The 24,856-nt window shown below is 46.3% G+C and overlaps 1 protein-coding gene and 1 long non-coding RNA gene across 3 annotated transcripts; one reads left to right on the top strand and one right to left on the bottom strand.

Moving 5' to 3' along the window:
• The first annotated feature begins 15 nt into the window (after positions 1-15).
• LOC110091216 (SLAM family member 9) lies at positions 16-24,004 on the top strand. 2 transcript variants are annotated; one of them, XM_072984205.2, is made up of 9 exons: positions 16-820; positions 4,642-4,983; positions 6,100-6,357; positions 10,971-11,069; positions 11,615-11,644; positions 15,395-15,447; positions 17,251-17,349; positions 18,304-18,405; positions 22,554-24,004. In XM_072984205.2, the coding sequence occupies exons 1-9, from the start codon at positions 763-765 to the stop codon at positions 22,638-22,640; spliced, it is 1,128 nt and encodes a 375-aa protein (XP_072840306.2). In that variant the 5' UTR covers positions 16-762; the 3' UTR covers positions 22,641-24,004. The 2 variants fall into 2 exon arrangements, with proteins under 2 accessions (XP_072840306.2, XP_078238248.1); XM_078382122.1 differs by lacking the exon at positions 4,642-4,983 and having other exon boundaries at positions 65-820.
• Positions 9,447-11,054, bottom strand: LOC140702830 (uncharacterized). Its single transcript, XR_012082099.2, has 2 exons — positions 10,925-11,054; positions 9,447-9,532 (listed from the first exon to the last, which is right to left on the bottom strand). It is a non-coding gene; the product is annotated as an uncharacterized LOC140702830 (long non-coding RNA).
• Positions 24,005-24,856: the final 852 nt, after the last annotated feature.

The raw sequence follows: 24,856 nt of genomic DNA, 5'->3' as shown, positions 1-24,856 counted from the left end.
GGGGGTGCCAATGGACTACCAACGTTGGGCGACGCAGGCCGGGAAGGAAGGGGTAAAGCGGAGTTGGTTCCCGTTTGAGGCTGGCCAGCATTGACCGAAGTTGGTAAACATCTGGGTAGGGGAGAGTAGCTTGTCGTTCGTTCAACTCTAGCTTAAAATCCTTCTGCTTAAAGTTCTTCCTGCATCTTCTACGGAAAGATAATTTGAGATGTAAAAATGTTGAAACCGAGACTGTCCTACTTTGTGAACAACACGAGAAGGTAGGATTATCTCTGGACAAGGCCATCGTGCTGGGAAAGGCAGAAGGGAAAAGTCGGAAAAAAAGAGGAAAGACCCCAATACAAGATGGACAGACTCCCTTAAGGAAGCCACAGGGTCTGGCCTGCGAAAGCTGAGCCGGGCTGCGGTGGACGGGACTTTCGGAGAGGGCTTCTTCATAGTGTCACCACAAATCGGAGGCGACTGGATGACACAGAACAAGGGGGGCGTAGCTATCGGGAACTTTTGGAGGGCTGGGTCTGTAAAGGGGAAGCGAGGCGGTCCGTTGCCTGCAGAAGCCTCCACCAGCCACCCCCCAGATGGAGGGAAAGGATGCTGCCTCCGGAGTAGCAGGGGGAGACCCAGGGCAAAATTTGGGGAGCAGCCAAGCCCATCACCCTGAACTTCTCCTCTCTTGAAGAACAAGATCTGGGTCTCAAGGGGAGTGGGTGAAACCCCCCAGAAATCAGGAGGTCAAAAAGGAAGAAGCAAAATCCCCACGAAATGAAGAGCCATAAAATTCTGTGGTCTTTGGCGCTGGTCATCTTTTGGCTGCATGAAGGTAAGGCTCTTTGCTTCACATCTTATTTTGCTGTGTTGCAAGAAAACGTCCGTTTACGTGTTGCCTACGAAAAGCCCCTGCCCTCCTAAATACACGGCCAGGCTGTTTCTCTCTCTCTCTCTCGGCTTGTTCCCACATGTAACTTTCTGACGTGGCTTCTGGCACGGAAACCCCTGAGTGAGGACCGGGGTCTTCAGAAGACAAGAGTCGGCCCTTGTGGCAAGAGAGCCGTTTTTGCTCTCCCCCTCCGGCTCCTCGTTGAGGCAGAAAGACGACACCGAGCCTTACCCCACAAGAGCCGGAGTGGAGCAGCGCAGGGAGTGTTGAACTAGGGCTCTGCAGGCCTGGGTTCGAATCCTTGCTCAGCCGTGGAAGTTCACTGTGGGGCGGCGATGAGAAGCCACTCCTCGAACGATTCACGTCCCTCAAAAACCCTCTTAGCCAAGCTGAACTATTTCAAGAGGTCTGTGTTCAAGTTCTGTCCCAGACGTGATACTCGCCTAGGGAGTTCAGGCTGGTCCCTCTGAAAATGGGTTGGTTTGGCTTTTGCACTAGAACATAAAGAGGCAAAAATAGGCCTCATTCCCAAGTCTGATTACTCGGGCATGCAGTTTTTAAGGCATTACGTCTCTGGAGGGAAAAAGTGCCATCACCTTTAATGGCAAGGCCAGCGTTGCATGTTACCTTAATCTAATTTGGACTGTGATGTGTCTGTCCATATATTATCTTGCCCAAACTGTTGAAGAGGCTTTACAGCTTCTCTCCACCCCCCAGAACAAACAGTAAAACCAGCTGCTCTTAAGAGATTAGAGCTACGCAAGCATTTGAAGCATCAAGACAGGAAGTGATAAAAGTTCTTGTCCCTCAAAGACCACAGACCACGTTGTGCAATTTTGAGATATCCCCAGCGTCTTTTTTTTTTTTTTTTTGCTCGTGAGACTTTTTGCGCCAGATAGGGGGGTCGGCAGGCTGGCCTCAAACAGAAAATTCTGAGAAAACTCCAAAGTTTGCATAGGATGGAGGCTGGCGTTGCCTCGCAAAAAGCTTTGTTTCCTTTCCTTTTTGCCGGACAAAGTAGGCCAAAATCTCCAAAAACCTTGACTATGTTTACAGATAGGGCGCAGTTGGTACAGTAAAAAATAACGATTCAATTCCTTTCTGGATTCCCTTTGGGGTATTGGTTTTTCATTGTGTTGTTCATCTCTTCTGGGCCGGCAGATGATCATGAGGGTTAAACGTTTGTTGAGTAATTAATTCCTTCTAGAAGAGCTTTCTGGTGCCTGCAGGTCAGGGGGGAAAAAAAGAGAGAGACCTTCTCTCTGGTTCCCTCTAGTGACCCACTTTGATAATGCACTTTGCAAATATTGTCAAAAAGAAGACAAGCGATCATTATTTGCCGCTTTGAAGCAGGCACATGGAATGTCTTTGGAGAGAATTGCAAAACCCTTGCGAGTCAGGAGGACGTCTGTCCATTGAGGGCGACTCTGGGGCATAAGAAACGAGCCTCTGATGACTCGACAGAGTGGAGCGTCACCCCCACCGATCCTTCCTGTGCCCCCTGGCCTTGGGAGCCTCAAAAAAGTTGACCAACGATGAAGGAGGAACCGATCAGAGCTGAGGAAAGAGGATGTTGGTGCGGTTGCAGGAAACCTGCCATGACAAAAGGGGAAATGGGAAGCGATGTGTCTGTAAGGGGCTGACAGAGCAGATGGTGTCAGAAAAAAGAAGGACAGCTGAGCCGTCAACTCCCCCCAAAAGCCAGAATCTCCCCCCCACAGACACTCAAACCAAGAAGGCATGGGGGGGGAATGCCCAGACGGAGGTCCACAAGCCTACCCATTTGGGCACAGCGGCCAGAAGTGGCCCTTGTGGGGTTTATATTTTATTATTATTTACTTCCTTTCTTTCTATCTTGTTTTTTTCTTCCAATAATGGAACAGGGCATGCTTAAAAATCAAAAAGGAAATTAAGGCATTGCCAGGAAAATAGAATTAAGCCCAAAGAGTGTTAACAATTCTTTTTTTTTTTTTTTCAAAAGAAGGAGTTAAAACTAATGATCAGGCCTGCTTTTCAAAGAGAAATATATTTTTTTTAAAAAGGGTTCTGCATTCCCTTCTTTAAGAAATGCAATCCTGCAAAGTTAAAAAGGGAACTTTAAAAGGAGGTTAGACGCCATAATCCCTCTGACTACCACTTCTCCCAAGGACGGCATCATTGTCATATGCATTATGCTTCCTCATTTTTGAGTTTTTCCCCCTTTCTATGGTGACCCAGAAATGCACAATAACATCATGGATTCAGACAAAGAGAAAATGGGAATTTTTTCTGGGCATGTATGAAGTGAGTTGCTTCTACATCGGCCTGCTTTGTAACTACTCATTACACGACTTGCTACCCGGAAAGTAACAAGTTACAGGCATCTAGTTACTTCAAGCTGCACCGATGGGGGAGATTCTGCTCTCTGTGTTGGACGCCACAACCAGCTTCAGTCTTCGGTGGCATTTTGGGTAAAACCTGGGGAGGGGTCCTGTCCAGAGAGCCCTCGCAGTCAATCAGAATATGAAGGAACTGCAGCGGCAGCGAAAGCCGTTTGCTCTCAAAACCTCATTGATAGCTCCATGAGGACTAGAAACTTGGTTCAAAGGGCAGCTGCAGGTGGCGAGGACGCCCAACTCTTTGGCCGGTGGTGATACAATATCTCATGCCATCCACAAGGGTACCTCCAGCTTCTGGCACCGTCCTTACCCTTCCTCTACTGTTGTACGCTGCGGTGAGGAGGGCCCTGATCCTCCCACGTGGTTTTGCATTTTGAGAACCTGTCAGCTTTTGCTGTGTGCCGCTCTTACACAACCGGGGCAAGAGAGACGGCAAGCAGGACGTGAGACACCTCAGTGCAGGAAAGGAAATTGCAAATGTGTGCTTCCCCGCCTCGGCAAGCGAGCGTTACAAATCTTTACTTATTTGCATACTTCTCTTGAAAAGTCTCATTATGCATTTCCACAGAATCGTAGTGTTCAGGAAATAGCTAAGCACCGCCGTCAAAAGACGGCCTATTTACTGATTAAAATGACTGCTGTGCCCCGCATTGTAATATTTGTTTATTTAAAACAGTGTTGCTCCACCTTTCTGCTAAAAAGGGACTCAAGATGGCTGATACCATAAAAAAAGACAATTATGTTGGCATTTGTATGTGAACAGACTGGGACATTCATGCAAGCCCCCAGATGCACATTCAACAGGTTTAAGAGATCATTAGAAAACACCCAATACTCTGTCTGACTGAACCCGACTTAAGTACCTGTCAGTCATTCCGATAACTGCCCAATAGAGTCTAGTTTTCAATATAACTACTTTCAAGGACACTGTAAGGGATGGTGTTTCTTATCCACCCACCCACCCACGCCAGCTGGCCCTCCATCGCTCAAGAAGCCATGCCAATTAATTTGCACCCAATGCAGGAACAGGGATGTGAAGAAACCGTTGCTGGTCAAGACAATGGGGAAATCTCTGATCCATGGGGGAAGGATGGATGCTTAGCTATGTGGGGGTTTTTTGTCTGTTTGTTTTGTTGATTATCTGTTAGATAGTTAATGTTTTTTCGTTTGTATGTTTAGATAGGAATAAAATGGTTTTTCAAAAAAGAAAACACAGAAACTGACAAAAAAGAAAGGTAGGAAGAACAGGTGCTGGTCTGAGGGGGGAAAGTGCTGGCATGATGGCCCTGATGAGAATGATTTGTATAAGCATTAGATCATTAGCATTTAGCTAATCCAGTGCTTAAATTCCTCACACGTTATGTTATTTCCCTCCTCTTCCCGAAGGCACAGCGTCCTCCGGAGCAGAAGATGCCACAGAGGTGAACGGAGCGCTGGGGGAATCGGTCACTTTCGAGCTGAAGACGTCTCCACCCTTTAAACTAATTTCCTGGCTTAAAAGTGAGGGAAGCAAAGACCCTTCCAATATTGCCCTTTTAAAGCCCGGAGAGCAATGTACACCCGACATATTGTTCCCAGGCTTTCAAGGGCGACTGAGTGCCCCCGAAGACTGCAGAAGTTTGCAAGTCAGAGATCTAAGAAGAGACGACTCCGGAAGGTACTTGGCTCAGATAAATCGAGGTGGTGCAAGCGAACCTTTGCGGGAAGCCTTTGACCTGCGGGTGTACAGTAAGTATTTCAACAGTCAAGCAAGGTGGGAATGGTGCCTTTCTCGGGGCAAAGAAAAGAACCGAAAGCAGACTTTCAGGGTCCTTCAGAACTCCTCGGCCGGCTGGATGTCCCAAAGCCTGGAGAAAGAGCAGAAAAAAGCTCAACCCCCACCCCAGCTGTGAACGACCATGGGATTTGGAGTTCCTTAAACTCTGAAAGAGAGAGAGAGGGGCGGCCTTGGAGAGCCAGCCTGAAAGGTGTCAACAGTTGGACCCTCCAAGGGACATGGAACGTAACCCACAGCTGGACCACTCAGCAGTTTAGGTCTCTGGCTGTGGAGTTGGAGGTTGAGAGTTCGAATCCCCTCTGGGCCAGGCTGGATCCGTTGGGTCCTTTCCAGCTCCGCCGTTCTAAGATGATGAGGATGATTCATAATACCTGGCTCGGGATGGATTCTGGAGTTCTCTGCTTCTCTCCCTTTGCCCCACCCAGCCTGATAAAGAGTTTGAATTTGAATGTTTTTGGTCACCCAATAAACACCTTACCTTTTCAAATGTCACTTATAGGCCAAACAGGGATATCCAGGGTGGGGTAGTGGAGAATAGTGATGGCCTAGGACTCACGGGGGCTGGGTTCGAATCCCCACTCAGCCATGAAAACTCAGTAGGGAAATGGAACTGGTAAAACCACTCCTTAAATATTTCAAGCCCAAGATTTGTTTTGGGAAACAGATGACCGCTTTTCAGGAGATTCAAACTGGACACAATACAGCCTCCTGTGCCATACAGAGTCCCATCCTGCACTCCCTTTTTTTCCCCAAACGATGATTCCAAGGAGAGACTCAAAAATTCCCGGCCATTTAAGTTACGCCACTCCTGTTCCACTGGTATAACCGAGCAAGAAGATTTTGGCCAATTGGTTTATTAATAATACTTGGCTCTCTTTAACAAACCAAACAAAGAACAGGGGGAAAAAGAAAGGGATCCCCATATTCCCCTGTTTCCCTTCTGGCTGCTCTTAAGTCCCTGGAGCTGAGACCACTCTGCTTTTAATTTAGTCCCATGTTTCTGTGGTCGTCCGTTCTAATAATTAGTGCTTTTCACATTCATTATATCTTTCCCCCTTTCTGTGCAGAGCGTCTGTCGGAGGCCGACCTGACCGTCCGGTGTCACAAAACAGGGAATGGAACCAGGCAGCTGAACTGCTCGGCGGGGCCCTGGGAGGATGATGTGGTGTTTGGCTGGGAGGATGAGAGCAAGGCTGAGCCTTGGGGACAGTCTGCTACCAGGATCCTCAGAGTCAATGACGAGGATGATCTGAATGCCACCTGCAGAGCCAGGAACCCCATTGGCGAGGCATCCAGGACGGTCTCTGTGCAGGAAATCTGTGCTGGTAAGTTTTTGCGTTGTTCTTTTTTCCAAAGAAAATCGTACTTCGTTATTAGTAGGAGGGATTCCTTGCTGTTTTTTCAGGATAAAAATGTCACACCGAGGAAGGTCTTCCCGGCTGCAGTTTACTTGTAGGTACTGTAGTTGGAAAGCTAATAGAAATTATGCAAACTTAACAGTTCAGAAGCCGGGACCCTGTTAATAACACCGCATCACGTTCATCCCTGAATTTTCCTTTAAATCAAGACGTTGGTGTGGGTGCTCCCTTTTGCAAAGGAACTGGGTGAATCAGGGTGTGTGACATGAAATTCCTACTCTGACTGCCTGGCTTGTGGCCATTCACTGCTGAGCGTTAAGCCACCAGCGTCAAGTTGGCGAAATTCTGCAGTAGGATTTGGGCTGCCAAGCGATATACATGGCGGAGATGAAGGGCAACAGTCCGTCATGACTGATAACAGCACATAACACCTCTTTGGGTCTAGGGGAGGACAAAGAGGCCCACGCTAGTCAGGAAAAAAAACGTTATAAGTGCTGTTCCTTTGAGATTTCGTGAAGATTTTGTGAAGATCCTCGGCCCTGCTTACAAAACCAGGCTGGCCGTGTGAGGAAAATTGGGGTGTTTGAAAAGCCACTGAACCTTTTTGCCTGACTTTTTTTTTCTGATCTGCTCTTTTGCCCTCGTCGTGTGTCCCCCCCCCCCGACTCCAGCCGAGCATCCAAGCGCAAGATCTCCAACGGAGGCAACCCCTAACAGTGGTGAGCTCTGCCCCCCCATTCTTTACCTTTGTGCCCCTGAACTGAAATCTTCCCTAAATCCCAAAGCATCCAGTTCCCCCCCCCCATCCCTCGCCAAGAGAACAGCAGAGACGGACCGGTTCTTCGAACTCCACTTGGTGGAATCCGGCTGCTCCCACGGAAGCAAGATCTTGCTCCTTGTGGCAAACGGTCTACAATCTGAACCATGGGTCCAGCCCCTGCGATGTGTTGGGTCAAGCCCCTGCGGCGTCACAGAGGTGGGCCGGCAAGGGTCGAGAGCAGGGCCAGAAGCACTGCAGATCCATCCGGTTCCAGAAAAAAGGCACAAGGGGAATCTGGGTAAACAGACCCTGAAAAACTGGGTGGGACATGGATAATCAGGTCATGTGGCAAAATGAATAAGACTTGGGGAGGATATACGCTGGACCTCGAGGCAAAATGTGACCCACGGGACTTTTAAACAGTCAGTTTCACATTGATGATATCTTTGGAGGAAGTGAAGAAAACTAGAGTCACACGCTCCGGCTGGGTCAGCAACAGATCACAAGGAAATACTTCCAAAACAAACTTTTCATGCAAACATCCTCATTTATTTGCATGTGTTTGCATTTGCACAAAGCCTTCCCTGTCAGTTCTCCCAACACCGGGACCATCTCGGAGCTGAATTGAACAACAGGTCTAACAGAAAGCACAATCAAGTAGAATATTCTAATATAACTCAACAGATATTGAAATACTGAATTAAAGTCATTCAAACAGTTACCATGGGGTGGGGGGGGGGAAGCCCAGCATCATCACACATTAAAAACCATTTATTCGCTCAGGGGTTTCCCAAGATAAGAGCATTTTGCACATGTTATTCAGTCCAAAAATATATACATCATCCTTTCAGGAGGAGCAGAAAACATAGAAAAAGCACTGTATAAAGCAAGATGAGGAGAACATCCTATGGATGGGGAGGGTGTGAAAAACCAGCCCGACCGAATGCAGAGCCTTGTACTTCAGGGGGAACAAAGCTGGCTTTGGAAAGAGCTTTCCATTTGCCCCAAAGCTGCCCCAAAGAGGAAGGTCTTTGCCTGTTTGCCAAAGGAAACACCCGAAGCTCTCCCTTCCAGCCTTCGCCGAAGCTGGTACCCAATTCCCCTTTCCTCGTTTCCACTGACTTCAAAGCCAAGATCAGTCCATAAACTGAATAAAGGAACTCCACGCCAGAATCCTGTTTTGCTTACTATGAGGGTCGCCGTTTTGCTCGTGGAGCGTCGCCATTGGCAAGCTGACAAAGTTGGATTTCTTTTGGGGGATCACCACTTAAAAACAGTGCCAGCCGCGTGATTCCACTGGACGATGCTGGCAAGATTTTCTGGCTCAGCCTTAGGATGCCAACCCTAACATGTCTGGGTGCCCCCAAAGAAGAAGCCCTGGGGTCTCTTTCAAGATCAAGAGAGGCAACATTTTCTCCCCCCAGATCCAAACTCTTGCAACTCAAGAGTCAGGTGTGACGACACGCCAACTGCAGACAGCCACCTGTGGATTCTGGAGGCTGTAGTCCAAAATAGCCACGCTTCCAGTTAAAAGAGTGCCACGAGGCTGGGACGATGGACTCTTGACACCTGCGCCCTTGCGTATGAACTTCCCATTCTAGTTTGGACAAAAAGAAGAGAAAATGATTCATTTTTTACTCACGTTGCTTGGCCGATGCTTCCTGTGATGACGGAAGACCTGGACGATAGGAGTGACGGCGTCAATGGGAGTACAGGAACTGCTGGATAACTCAGTGGTTTAGGTTGAGAATTCGAATCCTCCCTGTGCCTCCTTAACAGGGGCCGGACTCTTGATGATCCAGAGGGCCCCTTCCAGCTCTGCCATTCTAAGATAATATTTGATGAGAAAAAGCTCTGGAATAATGGCTTCTTCGCTCAGCTTCTGTCTGTTTTCTCAGTTTTTATGTGTAGCTGTTGTGTTAAAGTCTCCCCGCCTCTGTTTGTTATAATACATTTTTTGTTAAAAAAACAACAACCCCAAACTTAAAGCAAAGAATTGTGTGTGTGTGTGTGTGTGTGTGTGTGTGTATAAGACACACCAATTTTTTAGGAGAAGAAAACAGGAAAATATAATCTGTTTTCTTCGCTCCATAAGACGCACAGACTTTCTACCCCCTGTTTTGTGGGAAAAAGTGCGTCTTATGGTGAGAAAAATACGCTGTGTATGTATGTATGTATGTATGTATGTATGTATGTATGTATGTATGTATGTATGTATGTATGTATGTACGTACGTACGTACGTACGTACGTACGTACGTACTTATCTCTTCGGAGTAATTTTATTCATTCATTCATTTTCATTTTCAGTCTTCCCTTTTCGCAGCGAGGAGACCCAAGGTGGCTCACAATGGTAAAACCAGTGGCGAACCCACAATGAAACCTACAATAACAATTACAAATCAATCCATTAATTCTACAATCATAATTTCAGATCAGTTAATTCCACAATCATAATTACAGATCAGTTAATTCTGCAATAACAATTGGAGATCAGTCAGTTAATTATATCAGAACAATTAAGGATAGGTTGGTTAATTGTACAACAATAGAGATCAGTCAATTAATTATACAATAATAATTAAAAAGCATGAAAGAATTTTAAAAAAAACACATTCTGAAAAAACAGCATCTTGGGTACATCCAGGGAATGAATAATCTATTTTCGCTGATGTCTGTTTTCGCCCTCTTTCTGTGAATGTGCCATGTTTTGTGTCTATTTGTATATTTTGTGTGTGTGAAATATCAGTTTTAAAAGACATGATAAAGGATGTCTTTAGAAAACTGGCCAGATTCCTACATGTTACACTCACCGATGTAATTCAGTTGATATAAATTTCATTGGAAAACGGCTACAATTGAATGCAGGCGTTCGCCGGAGTGCAGGAGCACCGAAGAACAGCAAACGCCCGCACTAAATTCTTGATTTGCAGGGGTTTTATCAAAGTCATTTACAGTAAGATTGGTTTATAGACACAGAGCCCCTGGGAATTTTTTTTATTCGATCTCAAACGGTTTTTGGTCCAGATTGGATTTGCCTCCAATCTGGAAAAGCTCCCAGCCAAGGAGCCCCGTTCAGAAGACGTTTCTTGCAAAACGATTCCCAGCGCACCGAAAGTGACTTTTAAAAAAGGAATGAAAAACGGCACACGTATATTTACAGGACTCAGAGATCACGTGTTGGTAACTTGCTGCTCTTCCTCAAAAGTAACTAATTGCCTTACTAGTTACACTGCTCATTGATGCATTTCTAAACAAAAAACCCTTAAAATTGATTAGAGAATAGTATGAAAAAAACCCTGAACATTTTCCTGCCCAAACCTCATTCAATGGCCTCAAAAGGTTTTAAACGTCTGTTTTAAGGCATGAACCCTCTGGCCTTCGTTCTTATATCCTCTTTAATATCAATATTTGCTAAGCTTCTTTTGGAGGATGTGCTAGAATCAGAAACTAAGTTCAATGATTTTGCTCTTGTGGACGAAAACCGTGGGTTTCGATCTTGGCTCGCCCTGCGATTTCTGCACAGATGCATGAGCCAGGCAGCCCTTTTGTGAAGTCGCCTTGCAGGACCTCATCTGCAGGAGAACACCTCAGGTCTAGCAGTGTCTGTTTCCGAAGGGCTGTGGCTTCGGTGGCATGACAACCTTGTGGGCGTGCATGGGGACAAGCGTGTTCAGCAAACGTTGCACAAGCGAGTCTTTGTGCCCAGAACCTCCGTGACCCGGGTTTCGACAATATTGTCCACAATTTTGAAAGGACTGCTAGAATACCTCACCCAGGCGGTTGTTGTATTTTTGTGGTTTCTCTTCTTTCTTTTTCAGAAGTTCCGAGCAGTTCTGGGGTATATGTCGCGATCGCCCTTGGCCTCATTGCACTGATGGGGCTGCTTGTCATCCTTGTGTGCTGGTGGAAGAAAAAAGGTACCCTATTCTATTTAAAAATACCTGCTAAAAATGCACTGAGCTAAGAATAGAAAATATTTTTTTTCTATTCTTAGCTCAGTACATTTTTATAAATATTCTCTTCCTGCCAAAGCTCACCCGAAACAGAGAAGAGAAACAGAAAAAAACTGTTGAGGTTTGTTTGGATATGAAGGGCTGTGGATTCTGAGCTTCGTAGTCCATATAGATAACTTTCCCACTGCTCTCCTGATCTCTTTAAGGGAACCGCTTGCCTTTAGGAAAGCTTTTAAGACATCTTTAAAAACCAGCGCTCACTGCCCCTGGATGAGAGTTATGGCCCAATAAACATCTGGAGGGCCACGACCAGCCCACCCCTTCCTAGGAATTACATTTCGGTTGGCCTTTAAAAACAAGCCCTGATTTTTACCTTAATGGTCACAGAGATATAAACAGAAAAGCAAAGAAATTTTAGCCCCGGGAGAGAAGAGACAAATCTAGCCTCTCTTTCTTCTTCTTCTACCCAATAATTCCTCCCTTTTAGTTTCATGTTTTTCTCTTCACAGCTGCCCACCGGAAACATCTGGATTGTGCAGGTAAACAGCTGCCTCCTTATTTTTGCCTTTTATTATTCCCCCCCCCCTTGTTTGAGCAAGTGCATCTGCTGAAGAAGACATGAGAGTTCCCATCAGAAACCGAAAAATTCAGCAAAATTTATTTTAAAAATTATATATATATATATACACACACACACACACACACACATATATAGCACCCATTCATTTATATACACACATATTTAAATGAATGGGTGGCCCAGATGATGGATCGGAAGCTGGCCCATTGCTTTCTGCCATTAGATGACAAGGAGACCAGTTCTTTGTATTCGTTTTAAACCCGAAAAGCCCACCCTCTGAATTCTAGTTTTGTAGGCTGGAGGGCTTGTTCGTTTTGAGGGCCGTTCCCAACCATTTCTGGGGATGGGGCACCCCTTTCAACGTCCTCTCCCACCCACTCCCCATTTCATGGGGCCTTTTCAAGGTTGCAAAACAGATGGATTTCAGCTTTTTTTAAAAGGCTGAGCGGTTTTAATTAAGGGTGTATCGATTAAGTCAAGTTGTTCTCACCGGCTAAAATCTCTTTCCTGGTTGCTTGGCAGGTGATGCTTCGGGTCCCTGAGAGCGAGATTCTGCGCCTTTTTCCTTCCTTGGCCTCTTTCCTCCGGGCAGGAGACCCTCTTTTCTGCCAGTCTGTGGGCAGGGGATGTCCACACACACACACACACACACACACACACACACACACACACACACAACAACAACAACAACAACAACAACCCTGCATTTCTCCCTTCCTAGGCTTCCTCTCTTTTCCATCCCAAACCCAGTCCCTTAATTTTCCCCCTTTCCCCATCTGAAGCTCTGCCAGGGCAGAACTTGGAAACCTCTTTTCTGGTGGGTGGGGATAACAAATCCCATGTTCCACCCACCCGGTGGCTGCAAGATCCCATGGCTCATGGCTGCAAACTGCTCAGAAGGGTTGGCTGTGTTAGTCTGTTATCCATTGGATCCAAAAATGACCAAGAGTGCTGTGGTATCTTAAAGATGGCCAGGTTTTATTAGTCAGAAGCTTGGCTGGATGGCCACCCGCCCCCTCCAGCCGAGGGACTCCCTATGGCTCAGGAAAAGGAACTTTTCTAAGCTATGCCTCCAAAAGCAACACCCTTGAGCAATCTGTTTGGCATAGCAAAGGGCGAGAGACCTGGGTTCAAATCACCACTGGGGGACAGTCACTCTCTTTCAATTTGGCCTACCTCACAAGGTTACTGTGAGGCTTAAACAGGGGAGGGCGCTCTCCCTCAGCCTCTCAGGTAGCCTGTTCTTTCCCCAAAGGTTGGAAAAGTTACTTTTTGAGCCTCAAGCTCTCCAGATACCTCCGTCAGCCACTCCCGGTGGAATCCCCAAAAGTTAATTCTCCCAAACTCCGTTATTTCTTGCTAAAAGCAGAGCAAAGCAAGCATTGCCCCCCCCTTGCTTGGCTGCTACCAGCCTCACCTCGGTGAACGGGACTGGGAGACTGTCAAAGCCTCTTAAGTCACTGGATGATGGGACTTGTGCCTAGTTGTGACCATCCAGACCCTGATCCACCAGCTTCCCTTCTTTTGGGGAGCCTCAAAGGCTGTTTTATAGCCAAATCAATTGATGGATCAAAAAATTGCTCAAAATGCATTGATTCGTATTCGTTGGGGCAGTGATTCGTATGAATATGAATTGAGAAATTAGCAAATTTTTGGAACAAATTTGGTAATTCGTTTTTAAAATTCGTGGCCATCTCCACACATAATTATGTGTTACCAGGCTGGATAGCTCCATAGTTTAGGCCTCTGTCTGCAGAGGCAGAGGGCTGGGAGTTCAAATCCCACACTGGGCCTCCTGGGAGAGTAGAGCCAGCCTGGGTAGCCTTGGGGGCAAAAACTGCACAGGAGCCCCAGGGCAACCCCGGAAGGAGGGAAGGGGGAACCCTTTCTGAGCCTTCTCTTCCTGGAAAACCTTGTAAAATGTTGCCATATATCAGGACTGACTACATGGCACATGATGATGATGATGATGATGATGATGATGATGATGATGATGATGATGATGACTCGATCGAGCAGATATCCCCGCCTTGCTTTGCCTCACCGCGTGGGGATTCTTCTCTTAACATTCTATGCATTCCCTGTTTCTATAGTTTTATTTCTGACTTGCCAAGTTTGGTTTACCCACTTTTAGCTATTTTTGAAGAACTTTAAAAAAATATATGCATATAAAAACTTTGTAACAATGTGCGTTACAAAGTTTTAGCTATTTTGAAGAACTTTACAACAACTTTGTAACAATGTGTGCTACAAAGTTTTAGCTATTCTAAAGAACTATAAAAATATATACATATAAAAACTTTGTAACAGTGTGTGTGTATAAAACATGTAAGTATATGTGTATATATGTACAAAGAGAGATACATATTTATTACAAAAAATTGTAATAAAATAAAATTGGCCGCCTCGGGTTCTTTTTAAGGAGAAAGGCAGGATCGAAATATTTTAAACAAACACACATGTACATACATATATATTACATATTGTATACACACACATATATAATTTTGTAATATGTATAATATTTTATTACAAAATGTTTATATGTATATGTATTTTAAGTTCTACAAAAATATCTCAAAATGGGTAAACCAAATGTTTATATATGCACATACATATATACACAGAGAGGGAGAGAGATCATTCTAGCTGTTCCTGTGAACATTGTAAGCGCTTCGGGGCAGGGAATGACCCTGAAAAATGCCCAGGGCTTCTGGATCTTTTCACCCGAGTCACTGTGAATATTCTACGGAAAAGAGCAGCTGAATTCACAAGGTTGAAAATATTGTGTGTTTCCTGGTGGTTGGTTTTTTTCCTTCACATTTGACAGTAAACTGTTCACCACAAACCCCAACATGAATATATGTGTAAATTCCAGAGAAAGAGAGTGTTTTTCCTCTTCACTACATCTCAGACCCAGAGGCATTTTTGTAAACTACCCTGGTGTTTTTTGTGAAAAAAAACCCCAATGTCATGTGCATGGGTACAGAGGGGGGGGCCGTATTTGATCATTTCTCACCGTTCAGGAGAAGCACCATTGCTGGAACTTTTTGCTTTAGATCCGTGGCAATGATACCCAATTCAAAAGTGGTTTACATTTGTACTGTAAAATAGACAAATGCTGTGTTTTCTTGCGCACGCTCCCCTCCCCTTCCTGTGGCTGGTTTTGCAATTCCTACTGTGGTTGTTTTTACTATTTTTTTAAATGGCAAAATAAATATATCTATTTTGATTAAACCGCGACGCTTATCGACTCACTCCTTCTGCTGGCAGAGCACCACCTCGTTCGTACGGCTCCCCGGCTTTTAACACTGGTTTCCGACCGATGCCTTTTCGATGACACTAACCGCATGTTCCAATCAAAACCCAATTAATCCATAAGCAAGGCTGCATTGGCTAACTTTGTTAGGAGAAAGCTGATGGGGAGGGGGGGTATAAATTAAATTAAAAATAAAGCTGGGAGCCAATATCTCGGCGTGTAGGGAGTTTTCCTTCGGAGATCCGAGGAATAAACACACTCAAAATATATTGCCATGGGGTTGTAACCGGAGATGGGGTACCCTAACCTGAATCGGGGTGTCTGTGAGAGGCACCCCTTGCTAACTCAGTGCAGGAGCTACTCGTGATGCGACAGAAATATTAACGATAATTAAGGATCTCTGGATGGGACAAAAACTAGTTCAGTTGATATCCCTGATTTTCTTTGCAGGAGACAAGAGGCTGTCCCAGGCTCCCTATGCAGAAGTCACAAATGTTCCTAGGGTAAGTTCCGAGCACAGAATCACAGAGTTCGAAGGGACTCCCGAAGGTCATCTAGTCCAGCCCCTCTCACTGCGTGACCGGATGCACCTACCGAGACATATTGTGGTTACGCGCCATCAGGTCTCCTCTGATGTGTGAGAATGACCCCGATGGGGGTTTTTCAAGAGATGTGGGATGTTTAAGCGGTTACCAACCTGCATGTGCTTTCATGGCCGGACTCAGGACGCCTGGGTCCTCGTCTGCCATGCTATCCATCACACCTCCCTGTCTCTCACTGAGACACCCTGGAGAACTGCGGTGGTTTGTCCCATCACCATCAGAGCAAAGGATGGCATTGGGCACCTTTGAAAAATTGAGGGGGGGGGAAACACGGTTTACAATCCATTTCCAATCCTGTATTGGGTATAACGTTGCCGCTTCGTGTGTAATAGAGGCACATCATAGCAGGTGGAGGCGGAGGGGAAATGGAGGCAGAAAAAGGCACGGCCATGATGAACGATGGCCACAAAGAATTCGAATAAACGCCCCCAGACAATCAAGGAGTCAGTTAGCGCATATTGGCAAAAATTAAACAGGTTAAAGAGGAAGAAAGGAATAAAAGACACAGAGAAAAGCCAAAATACTGTGCCACTTTAAAGACCAACAGATCTATTTCCGTGGGAGCGTTTCTGGATCAAAACCCACTCCTTCAAATGTCATAGAGGGCACATGCGTTCCAAGGAGTGGGTTTTGATCCAGACAAGTTCCATATCTCTAACTAATCTATAAAACGTTTTAAAATGTGGTGTTCCTTTCATCTTTTTGTGCCATACCCCGAGGGCTGGGCTAAAGCTGTTCCGAAACATCTCTCCATACACAAAACTCCATGCACGAAAACCGAAGGGCGGTCGGCAAATATTTTTGTTTCTGCAAACAAGAGGAGCAAAATCCAGAAACGCAGGCGATGCCACTCAGAAGCAAAAGAGCCCCAACCGAATAAAGCTGGGGGGCATTAAAGGGATGACTCCCCCCCCATCCTTGCCCCTTTGCCGGTTTAATCCTGTCCATGCCATGAGCTGGTGCAAAGCTTTGGAAATAAGGCATGCAGGGTTTTCGCATAAAAGGAGGGCCGGCCAAGGAAAACAGATAACACGAACTCACAGAGGTGTGTGACCACTCCCCCCCCCCCAAGCTCCTTTGGGGGGGTGTCTAATTGGCACTGCCAAAAACCACCGGCTGTTTGACTCCTGGTGGGTGGGGATACGGTTAACTTTCCATTTCACATATCAGCACATGTATTTTTTTTAAAAGAAGTGATCACACCTTAAAAGCCAAAAATACCCAACTTTCTCTTCTTCTCCCCCCACCCCCCGATCTAATCTGAATTTTTCTCCACCCTCTGATGTGCACCACACTTCACGGCAACAGAACAAATGTGCCTTTTATTAAAAACACTGAGCTAAAAGCACATTCGGGGGGGGGGGGAAGCGCCAATCAGTTTTAAAACCTCTTCCTCGTCAGATAGTCAATGGCTAAAAATCCCCCCCCCGAATGAAAAGCTCTTTGCCTGCAGGGTAGCAGGGGGGGAGCCAGCCTAACATCCTGTGGCTGGGAGTTCCACAGGTCAGGATCAACCACATTGAAGAAACTCTCTTGCATTCTACCTAACATGCTTGCAAAAGTAAAGGGAAAGAGGGAGGGCATCTTGGGAAGGTCTCAGAGTCTGGGCAAGCTTTTATGATCCGGGCCCACGTCTCACCCAGATGTCTGAAAGGACGGGAGCAAATATTCGAGTATTCTCTTTTTGTGTGTGTTTGCTCCCAGGATGGTGAAATGCAGCCACCCCGACAGAGAGGGAGACCAGCCAAGGTGAAAAGTGATGGTATTCAGACCATTTACACCACCGTAGACCATTGCAAACAGGTAGGAAACGAGGACCTTTCATTCAATTCACCTTATGGGAGACTGAAGGCCGTCAGAACCAAACTGGAAAAAAAATAATAATAACCTGATTGAGAAATCAGGTTTGTTTTGGGGGGGGGAATCAAACTCAGGTCTCAGATCTGCTCTGGTTTCAGTTCTGATGAAGGTAGAGAATTCAGAAATGCACACAAGACCGGAAGCCGGCGCGTGGTTTCACTTCACTCCTCAGAACCGCATCAGAGTCAAAAGAAGAACATTAAAATAAAAACTTTACTCCTTCATCATTGAAGTCCCCAAAAATGGAGGGTGCTTTCTGCCTACTTCACATCGTTACTTAAGAAATTATTAAGCCACAATTATTATTTTTTTGAATCATCAGCTATTTAAAATAAAACAACAACACAGGAATCTTTCACCAAAGTGTCACGCTGAATCTCTTACATTAAAACAAAAGTAGAACTTTTAAAAAAAACACTGTAAAACTACACGCAAGATCCTGTTTCTGTTATTGCAATGTTCTAAATGAGGTCACAGCCTCCGGGTCGCATCCGCACAACAACGTTTATAGCAGTTTGGTAGCCCTTTAAAAGTCGAAGGGCTGACCGCACTGCTGTAACTTTGGAGCGCTTGATCCGGTCCTAAAGCGTCTGCTGGGATTTATAGGAGAAAACGCCACGCTCCACAGCAGACCGTAAATCGTGGAGTTCCACAGGATAAAAACATGGGAGTTAAACTGGCTAGGATTATGCGGTGAGGGGCATTAAGCATCTCAACGGCTTTTCCACCCTCGGAAACGTATCGTTTGCAGGATGCATGGAAATTTTAATGTTAATTTGAGATGCATGGAAATTTTAATAGTTGGATTCGAGCTGCCCCATCTAAAACGCGTCCCCGTGATGGGAGGCCGGCGTATCCTTCCCAGTTTGATTCTGGCAATGGCTTCTCTTTTGCTAGAATCTGCTGCAAACCGATGATGAGAAGATGCGGAAAGGGGAACGGGGGCACCCCGAGCAGAGCGAGAAAACCATTTATTCTGAAATCAGCAATTCCCAAGAGGTGGGTGCTTTTTTTGCGGGGGGGGGAGCTTCTGCTTCTTAGCAGGTGGGAGATGGTGGAGGCGGAAGAGGAAACGAGGCGGCCGTCGTGAATGAGCGACTGTTGGGACACGCTGTGGTTGAGTGTGTGAAACCCCAGGTGTGACACCCCGCATCCTGCGGAAAACTTTGCACCCGGGTGCTCCCTGCCAGCACAGAACGTAGGTCTTGGCGGCGGCCTCCGCTTTCTGAAAAGCCTCGCCTTCTTTTGCGAAAAGCAAGCTGTTCGTCTCTGACAGAGGCTTGCTTTCACAAATGAGCGGCCGGAAGCTCAAACTACTGTATTCTTCCATGTATAAGATGCCCCATGTATAAGACGCCCCCCCCCCCCACTTTTCTAATCCAAAATTAAGAAATCTAAGTGGAACCTAGCAAGTGCAGGGGGAAAGGGATCAAAGTGCTGCAGGATCGCTTTGATCCCTGCTTTCCCTTCCACTTGTTTTCATTCTCTCCTCAGCTTATTTCCGTGTATAAGACGACCCTCAATTTTTAGTCTAAAGATCTTAGACAAAAGTATAGTCTTTTCCTACTCCACCTGGAGTAGGAAATGGCAAGCCACTCCAGTATCTTTGCCAAGAACGCCCCATGATCAGAAACAAAAGGCTAAAAGATATGACGCTGGAAGATGGGCCCCTCAGGTCGGAAGGCGTCCAACATGCTACTGGGGAAGAGTGGAGGACAAGTACAAGTAGCTCCAGAGCTAATGAAGTGGTTGGGCCAAAGCCGAAAGGACGCTCAGCTGTGGACGTGCCTGGAAGTGAAAGGAAAATCCAATGCTGCAAAGAAAAATACTGCATAGGAACCTGGAATGTAAGATCTATGAACCTTGGGAAGCTGGAGGTGGTCAAACAGGAGATGGCAAGAATAAACATCGACATCCTGGGCATCAGTGAACTAAAATGGACAGGAATGGGCGAATTCAGCTCAGATGATTATCATATCTACTACTGTGGGCAAGAATCCCGTAGAAGGAATGGAGTAGCCCTCATAGTCAACAAAAGAGTGGGAAAAGCTGTAATGGGATACAATCTCAAAAATGATAGAATGATGTCAATACGAATCCAAGGCAGACCATTCAACATCACAATAATCCAAGTTTATGCACCAACCAGCATTGCTGAGGAGACTGAAATTGAACAATTCTATGAAGATTTACAACACCTTCTAGAACTGACACCAAAGAAAGATGTTCTTCTCATTCTAGGGGACTGGAATGCTAAAGTAGGGAGCCAAGAGATAAAAGGAACAACAGGGAAGTTTGGCCTTGGAGTTCAGAACGAAGCAGGACAAAGGCTAATAGAGTTTTGTCAAGAGAATAAGCTGGTCATCACAAACACTCTTTTCCAACAACACAAGAGGCGACTCTATACATGGAAATCACCAGATGGGCAATATCGAAATCAGATTGATTATATTCTCTGCAGCCAAAGATGGAGAAGCTCTATACAGTCAGCAAAAACAAGACCTGGAGCTGACTGCGGCTCTGATCATCAGCTTCTCATAGCAAAATTCAAGCTTAGACTGAAGAGAGTAGGAAAAACCACTGGGCCACTCAGGTATAATCTAAACCAAATCCCCTATGAGTACACAGTGGAAGTAACGAACAGATTTAAGGAACTCGATTTGGTGGACAGAGTGCCTGAAGAACTTTGGATAGAGGCTCGTAACATTGTCCAGGAGGCAGCAACGAAAACCATCCCAAAGAAAAGGAAATGCAAGAAAGCAAAGTGGCTGTCCAACGAGGCCTTAGAAATAGCAGAGAGGAGAAGGGAAGCAAAATGCAAGGGAGATAGGGAAAGTTACAGAAAATTGAATGCAGACTTCCAAAGAATAGCAAGGAGAGACAAGAGGGCCTTCTTAAATGAACAATGCAAAGAAATAGAGGAAGATAACAGAAAGGGAAAGACCAGAGATCTGTTCAGGAAAATTGGAGATATTAAAGGAACATTTTGCGCAAAGATGAACATGATAAAAGACAAAAATGGGAGGGACCTAACAGAAGCAGAAGACGTCAAGAAGAGGTGGCAAGAATACACAGAGGAATTATATCAGAAAGATTTGGATATCCCGGACAACCCAGACAATGTAGTTGCTGACCTTCAGCCAGACATCCTGGAGAGCGAAGTCAAGTGGGCCTTAGAAAGCCTGGCTAACAACAAGGCCAGTGGAGGTGATGGCATTCCAGTTGAACTATTTAAAATCTTGAAAGATGATGCTGTTAAGGTGCTACATTCAATATGCCAGCAAATTTGGAAAACTCAACAGTGGCCAGAGGATTGGAAAAGATCAGTCTACATCCCAATCCCAAAGAAAGGCAGTGCCAAAGAATGCTCCAACTACCGTACAATTGCACTCATTTCACACGCTAGCAAGGTTATGCTCAAAATCCTCCAAGGTAGGCTTCAGCAGTATGTGGACCGAGAACTCCCAGAAGTACAAGCTGGATTCCGAAGAGGCAGAGGAACTCGAGACCAAATTGCTAACCTGCGCTGGATTATGGAGAAAGCCAGAGAGTTCCAGAAAAATATCTACTTCTGCTTCATTGATTATGCGAAAGCCTTTGACTGTGTGGACCACAGCAAACTATGGCAAGTTCTTAAAGAAATGGGAGTGCCTGACCACTTTATCTGTCTCCTGAGAAACCTATATGTGGGACAGGAGGCAACAGTTAGAACTGGTCATGGAACAACTGAGTGGTTCAAAATTGGGAAAGGAGTACGGCAAGGCTGTATATTGTCCCCCAGCTTATTTAACTTATATGCAGAATGCATCATGCGGAAGGCTGGACTGGAAGAAACCCAAGCCGGAATTAAGATTGCCGGAAGAAATATCAACAACCTCCGATATGCAGATGACACCACTCTGATGGCAGAAAGTGAGGAGGAATTAAAGAACCTTGTAATGAGAGTGAAAGAGGAGAGTGCAAAAAACGGTCTGAAACTCAACATCAAAAAAACTAAGATCATGGCCACTGGTCCCATCACCTCCTGGGAAATAGAAGGGGAAGATATGGAGGCAGTGTCAAATTTTATCTTCCTGGGCTCCATGATCACTGCAGATGGAGACAGCAGCCCTGAAATTAAAAGACGCCTTCTTCTTGGGAGGAAAGCGATGACAAATCTTGACAGCATCTTGAAAAGCAGAGACATCACCTTGCCAACAAAAGTCCGAATAGTCAAAGCTATGGTTTTTCCTGTCGTGATGTATGGAAGTGAGAGCTGGACCATAAAGAAAGCATACCGCCGAAGAATTGATGCCTTTGAATTGTGGTGCTGGAGGAGGCTCTTGAGAATCCCCTGGACTGCAAGGAGAACAAACCTATCAGTTCTAAAGGAAATCAACCCTGAATGCTCACTGGAAGGACAGATCCTGAAGCTGAGGCTCCAGTACTTTGGCCATCTCATGAGAAGAAAAGAGTCCTTGGAAAAAACCTTGATGTTAGGAAGGTGTGACGGCAAGAGGAGAAGGGGACGACCGAGGATGAGATGGCTGGACAGTGTCTGCGAAGCAACCAACATGAACCTGACACAACTCCGGGAGGCAGTAGAAGACAGGAGGGCCTGGCGTGCTCTGGTCCATGGGGTCACGAAGAGTCGGACACGACTAAACGACTAAACACACACAAACAAAATAGTCTTATGCATGGAAAAATACGGTATATTCTTTAGATATTCAGCACGTCATTGGAAGCAAAGCTCCCTTACAAGGGAGACCATGGCTCTTTGCCATCACACAAAGATTTGCTCTGCACATTGCAGAGATTAAGCTTGCTTCTGTTTCGGGATTGGATTCCAGGAGCGAAACATCATTTCATTTGCAAATCGGATGGGATCGGGAATGGAGGTTTGAAGGAATTACATGTCTGGAGGGAAAATAATTTGTGCCACTGAATTCCAGCAGCTGGGAAGGGACGTTATCTTCCCCCACCATGCTTCCCATTAGATCCAGAGTTGCTTGGCTGGCTCTTCTGCGCCAAGGATTGCTGGACTGAACGGACCTGGGGTGTAAATTTGGTGTGGCCAGAGAGGTGCGAATGGGTCCCCGTTCTGGGAGAAGGGCTGGCCCCATGACCCATGGCATCGCTTACCTTTTTCTCATTTCTTTTGGCAGAGTGAAGACCAAAATCTCAAAACCATCTACGAAACGGTAAAAAACCCACAGCTTCCCCGAGGGGCGGAATACAATGTCATCATCTAGCAAACGCCAGCATCCCAAAAGGACAGAAGAGGGGATAAATCCAGGAAATTGCCATCACCCGACTCAGACCTGCGTCGCCCTCTCCTACCTCACTCTTCCACATCAGGGCAGGATTAGAATCCAGAGCAATGAACGCCATCGGCGGTGAGCTCCTAAAATGGACCAAACAGGCCATGCCACCCGCTCCTGGATCTGTCCAAGAGAAAGGCATCTTTGGAACACAGAACCACACCAGAGCCACTTTTCCATGACATGAGACCACACGTGGGCAGAGCCGGTTGCACGTGGCTTTCCTCCAGTTCCTCAGCACCTTTCCAGCCTCTGGCCTGTCCCATAGCTGTGTCACGTCACCTCACGTTAAAGCTGGCACCATGGAGGCTGAAAAGCCCCCCCCCACAGGGGGGGAACACATCTCAGTGTCCACTCCAATTCACCCAGGGTCTTTGTTTGCAAAGGGACACATGGTGGCGCTGGGGGTCAGAAGACCAGCCGTCGTAAGATCGAATCCCCATGAGGGAGGGAGCTCCCATCGCTTGTCCCAGCTCCTGCCAACCGAGCAGTTCGAAAGCATGCAAATGCGAGTAGATAAATAGGTACCACCTCGGTGGGAAGGTCATGGCATTCCGTGTTTAATCGTGCTGGCCACGTGAACACAGAAACTGTCTATGGAAAAATGCTGGCTCTACGGCTTGGAGACGAGGATGAGCACTGCACCCTAGAGTCGGACACGACTGGACTCAAAGGGGAACCTTTACCTTTACCACACCTCTATCTTCACTGATGCCTTCTAGTATCATGTCTTGACTGTTTTCTTCAATCAGGGCTGAGCACGATTATCGCCGGGCCACGAAAACAGCCGCCAGAGGCAAGCTTTCGCCTCCCACAGGGTTCTTCACTAAACTTGGTAGACTGCGTAGCTAAAAACGAGGACGAAAAGCAGGCAGACAATGGAGTCCTCCCTCAAATCAAGCCAGAGCTCTCAACCGAAGCTAAAAGGCCTGAACTGAACCCATCGGAGTTTGGGCACGTCAAGAGGAGACCTTCCCCCCCCCCAAAAAAAGAGAATAAAGCTAGGTAAAATGGGAAGCAGAAGGAGCAGCTTTTTAGCGTCTTTTAATGATGTGAACTACTGTTGTACGTTTGTTGGAGACCCCGGGTGATCCCCATAGCAGACAAGCGGTACGTTGGCTTGCCAGAAAAACAGTCCGATTCAGAACACTTTTAAGGATCACAGCCCCTCCTCGAGGCCCTACAGACCTTATTCCTCCACCCCGATTCTTCCTTTTGCACCCGGATCCGACGGCAATGTTTTGTCCTTATATCTGTCTCCTTGGCCGGATTTTTAAAGCTTCAGTTTGAAGTCACTCCAGGAATGCTTTCTTGGGTCGATGTAAAGTTTGTGTTAACTTCCTGCGGGTCATTTTACAAGGTTCCAGGATGTATAGCTCAGGGGGTTGGGGGTTCGAATCCCTCACTGGGCCTCCTGGGAGAAGAGCCAGCCTAGGGGGGGGAGGCCTTTGGGCTAGTGGCACAAATCCCTGCTCAGCCCTTGGGGGGGGGGGGGAGCAGAACGGGCAGAGCCTCTCCTTAAAAGATAAGGAAAAGATCTCATGTATTAACTTGAAAGCCCCATTAAGAGCACTATTGTGTCCGTTCTGTCTTGACGTCACAGCACACACACACACAAAACCTCCATCAAAGGGCCCAGTGCCTTCTGACATCACCCATCCCATAATCGTCGCACCTTCCCCGCCAGGACGTTTTTGGGTTTAAATAAGCAAGCCACTCATTCTTAATCCACTGCACCTCTTAGGTGGAACGATATGTGGATTGCGACTCTTAATTTTGGGCAAGGTGCATCTCATCCGCGGCCTGCATTCCGGTGTAGGATAGTGCCAAAGGCTAAAGATGGAGGGCCTATGGGGGAAAAAATCCACAAATCACCAATCTCTGTTAAAAGAAACCTATTATGGCTAAGCCTTAGAGGAGACGTTTGAAACTTTGAGAAACGGGTGGCAGGGAAAGCGTACAAAAGCCGAGAAGCCAGCAAAAAAGGCTTCTATGCGCGTAGGGGTGTGTGTGGGTGTCTTTCCCTGCAAGCAAAGCTCAAAAGGCGAAATTCGTACTCGGGGCCTGAGGTTCCCCATCCTGTCAGAAAGGAAAGACAGCCCTATCGCTGCTGCTGAGTGTGTACTGCTGAGTGTGTAACCACTTCC

This window comes from Pogona vitticeps, chromosome 15, assembly GCF_051106095.1.
Source record: "Pogona vitticeps strain Pit_001003342236 chromosome 15, PviZW2.1, whole genome shotgun sequence".
NCBI lineage: Eukaryota > Metazoa > Chordata > Lepidosauria > Squamata > Agamidae > Pogona > Pogona vitticeps.
Note: the sequence above shows the minus strand (reverse complement) of the source record. Positions and strands in the feature narration are given on the sequence as shown.

Bases quoted from the DNA above. Each gene is read 5' to 3' on its own strand.
- LOC110091216 (XM_072984205.2), top strand. From the start codon at position 763: ATGAAGAGCCATAAAATTCTGTGGTCTTTGGCGCTGGTCATCTTTTGG. The intron at 821-4,641 runs GTAAGGCTCTTT...CTCTTCCCGAAG, and splicing joins CATCTTTTGGCTGCATGAAG to GCACAGCGTCCTCCGGAGCA. The intron at 18,406-22,553 runs GTGGGTGCTTTT...TTCTTTTGGCAG, and splicing joins AAATCAGCAATTCCCAAGAG to AGTGAAGACCAAAATCTCAA.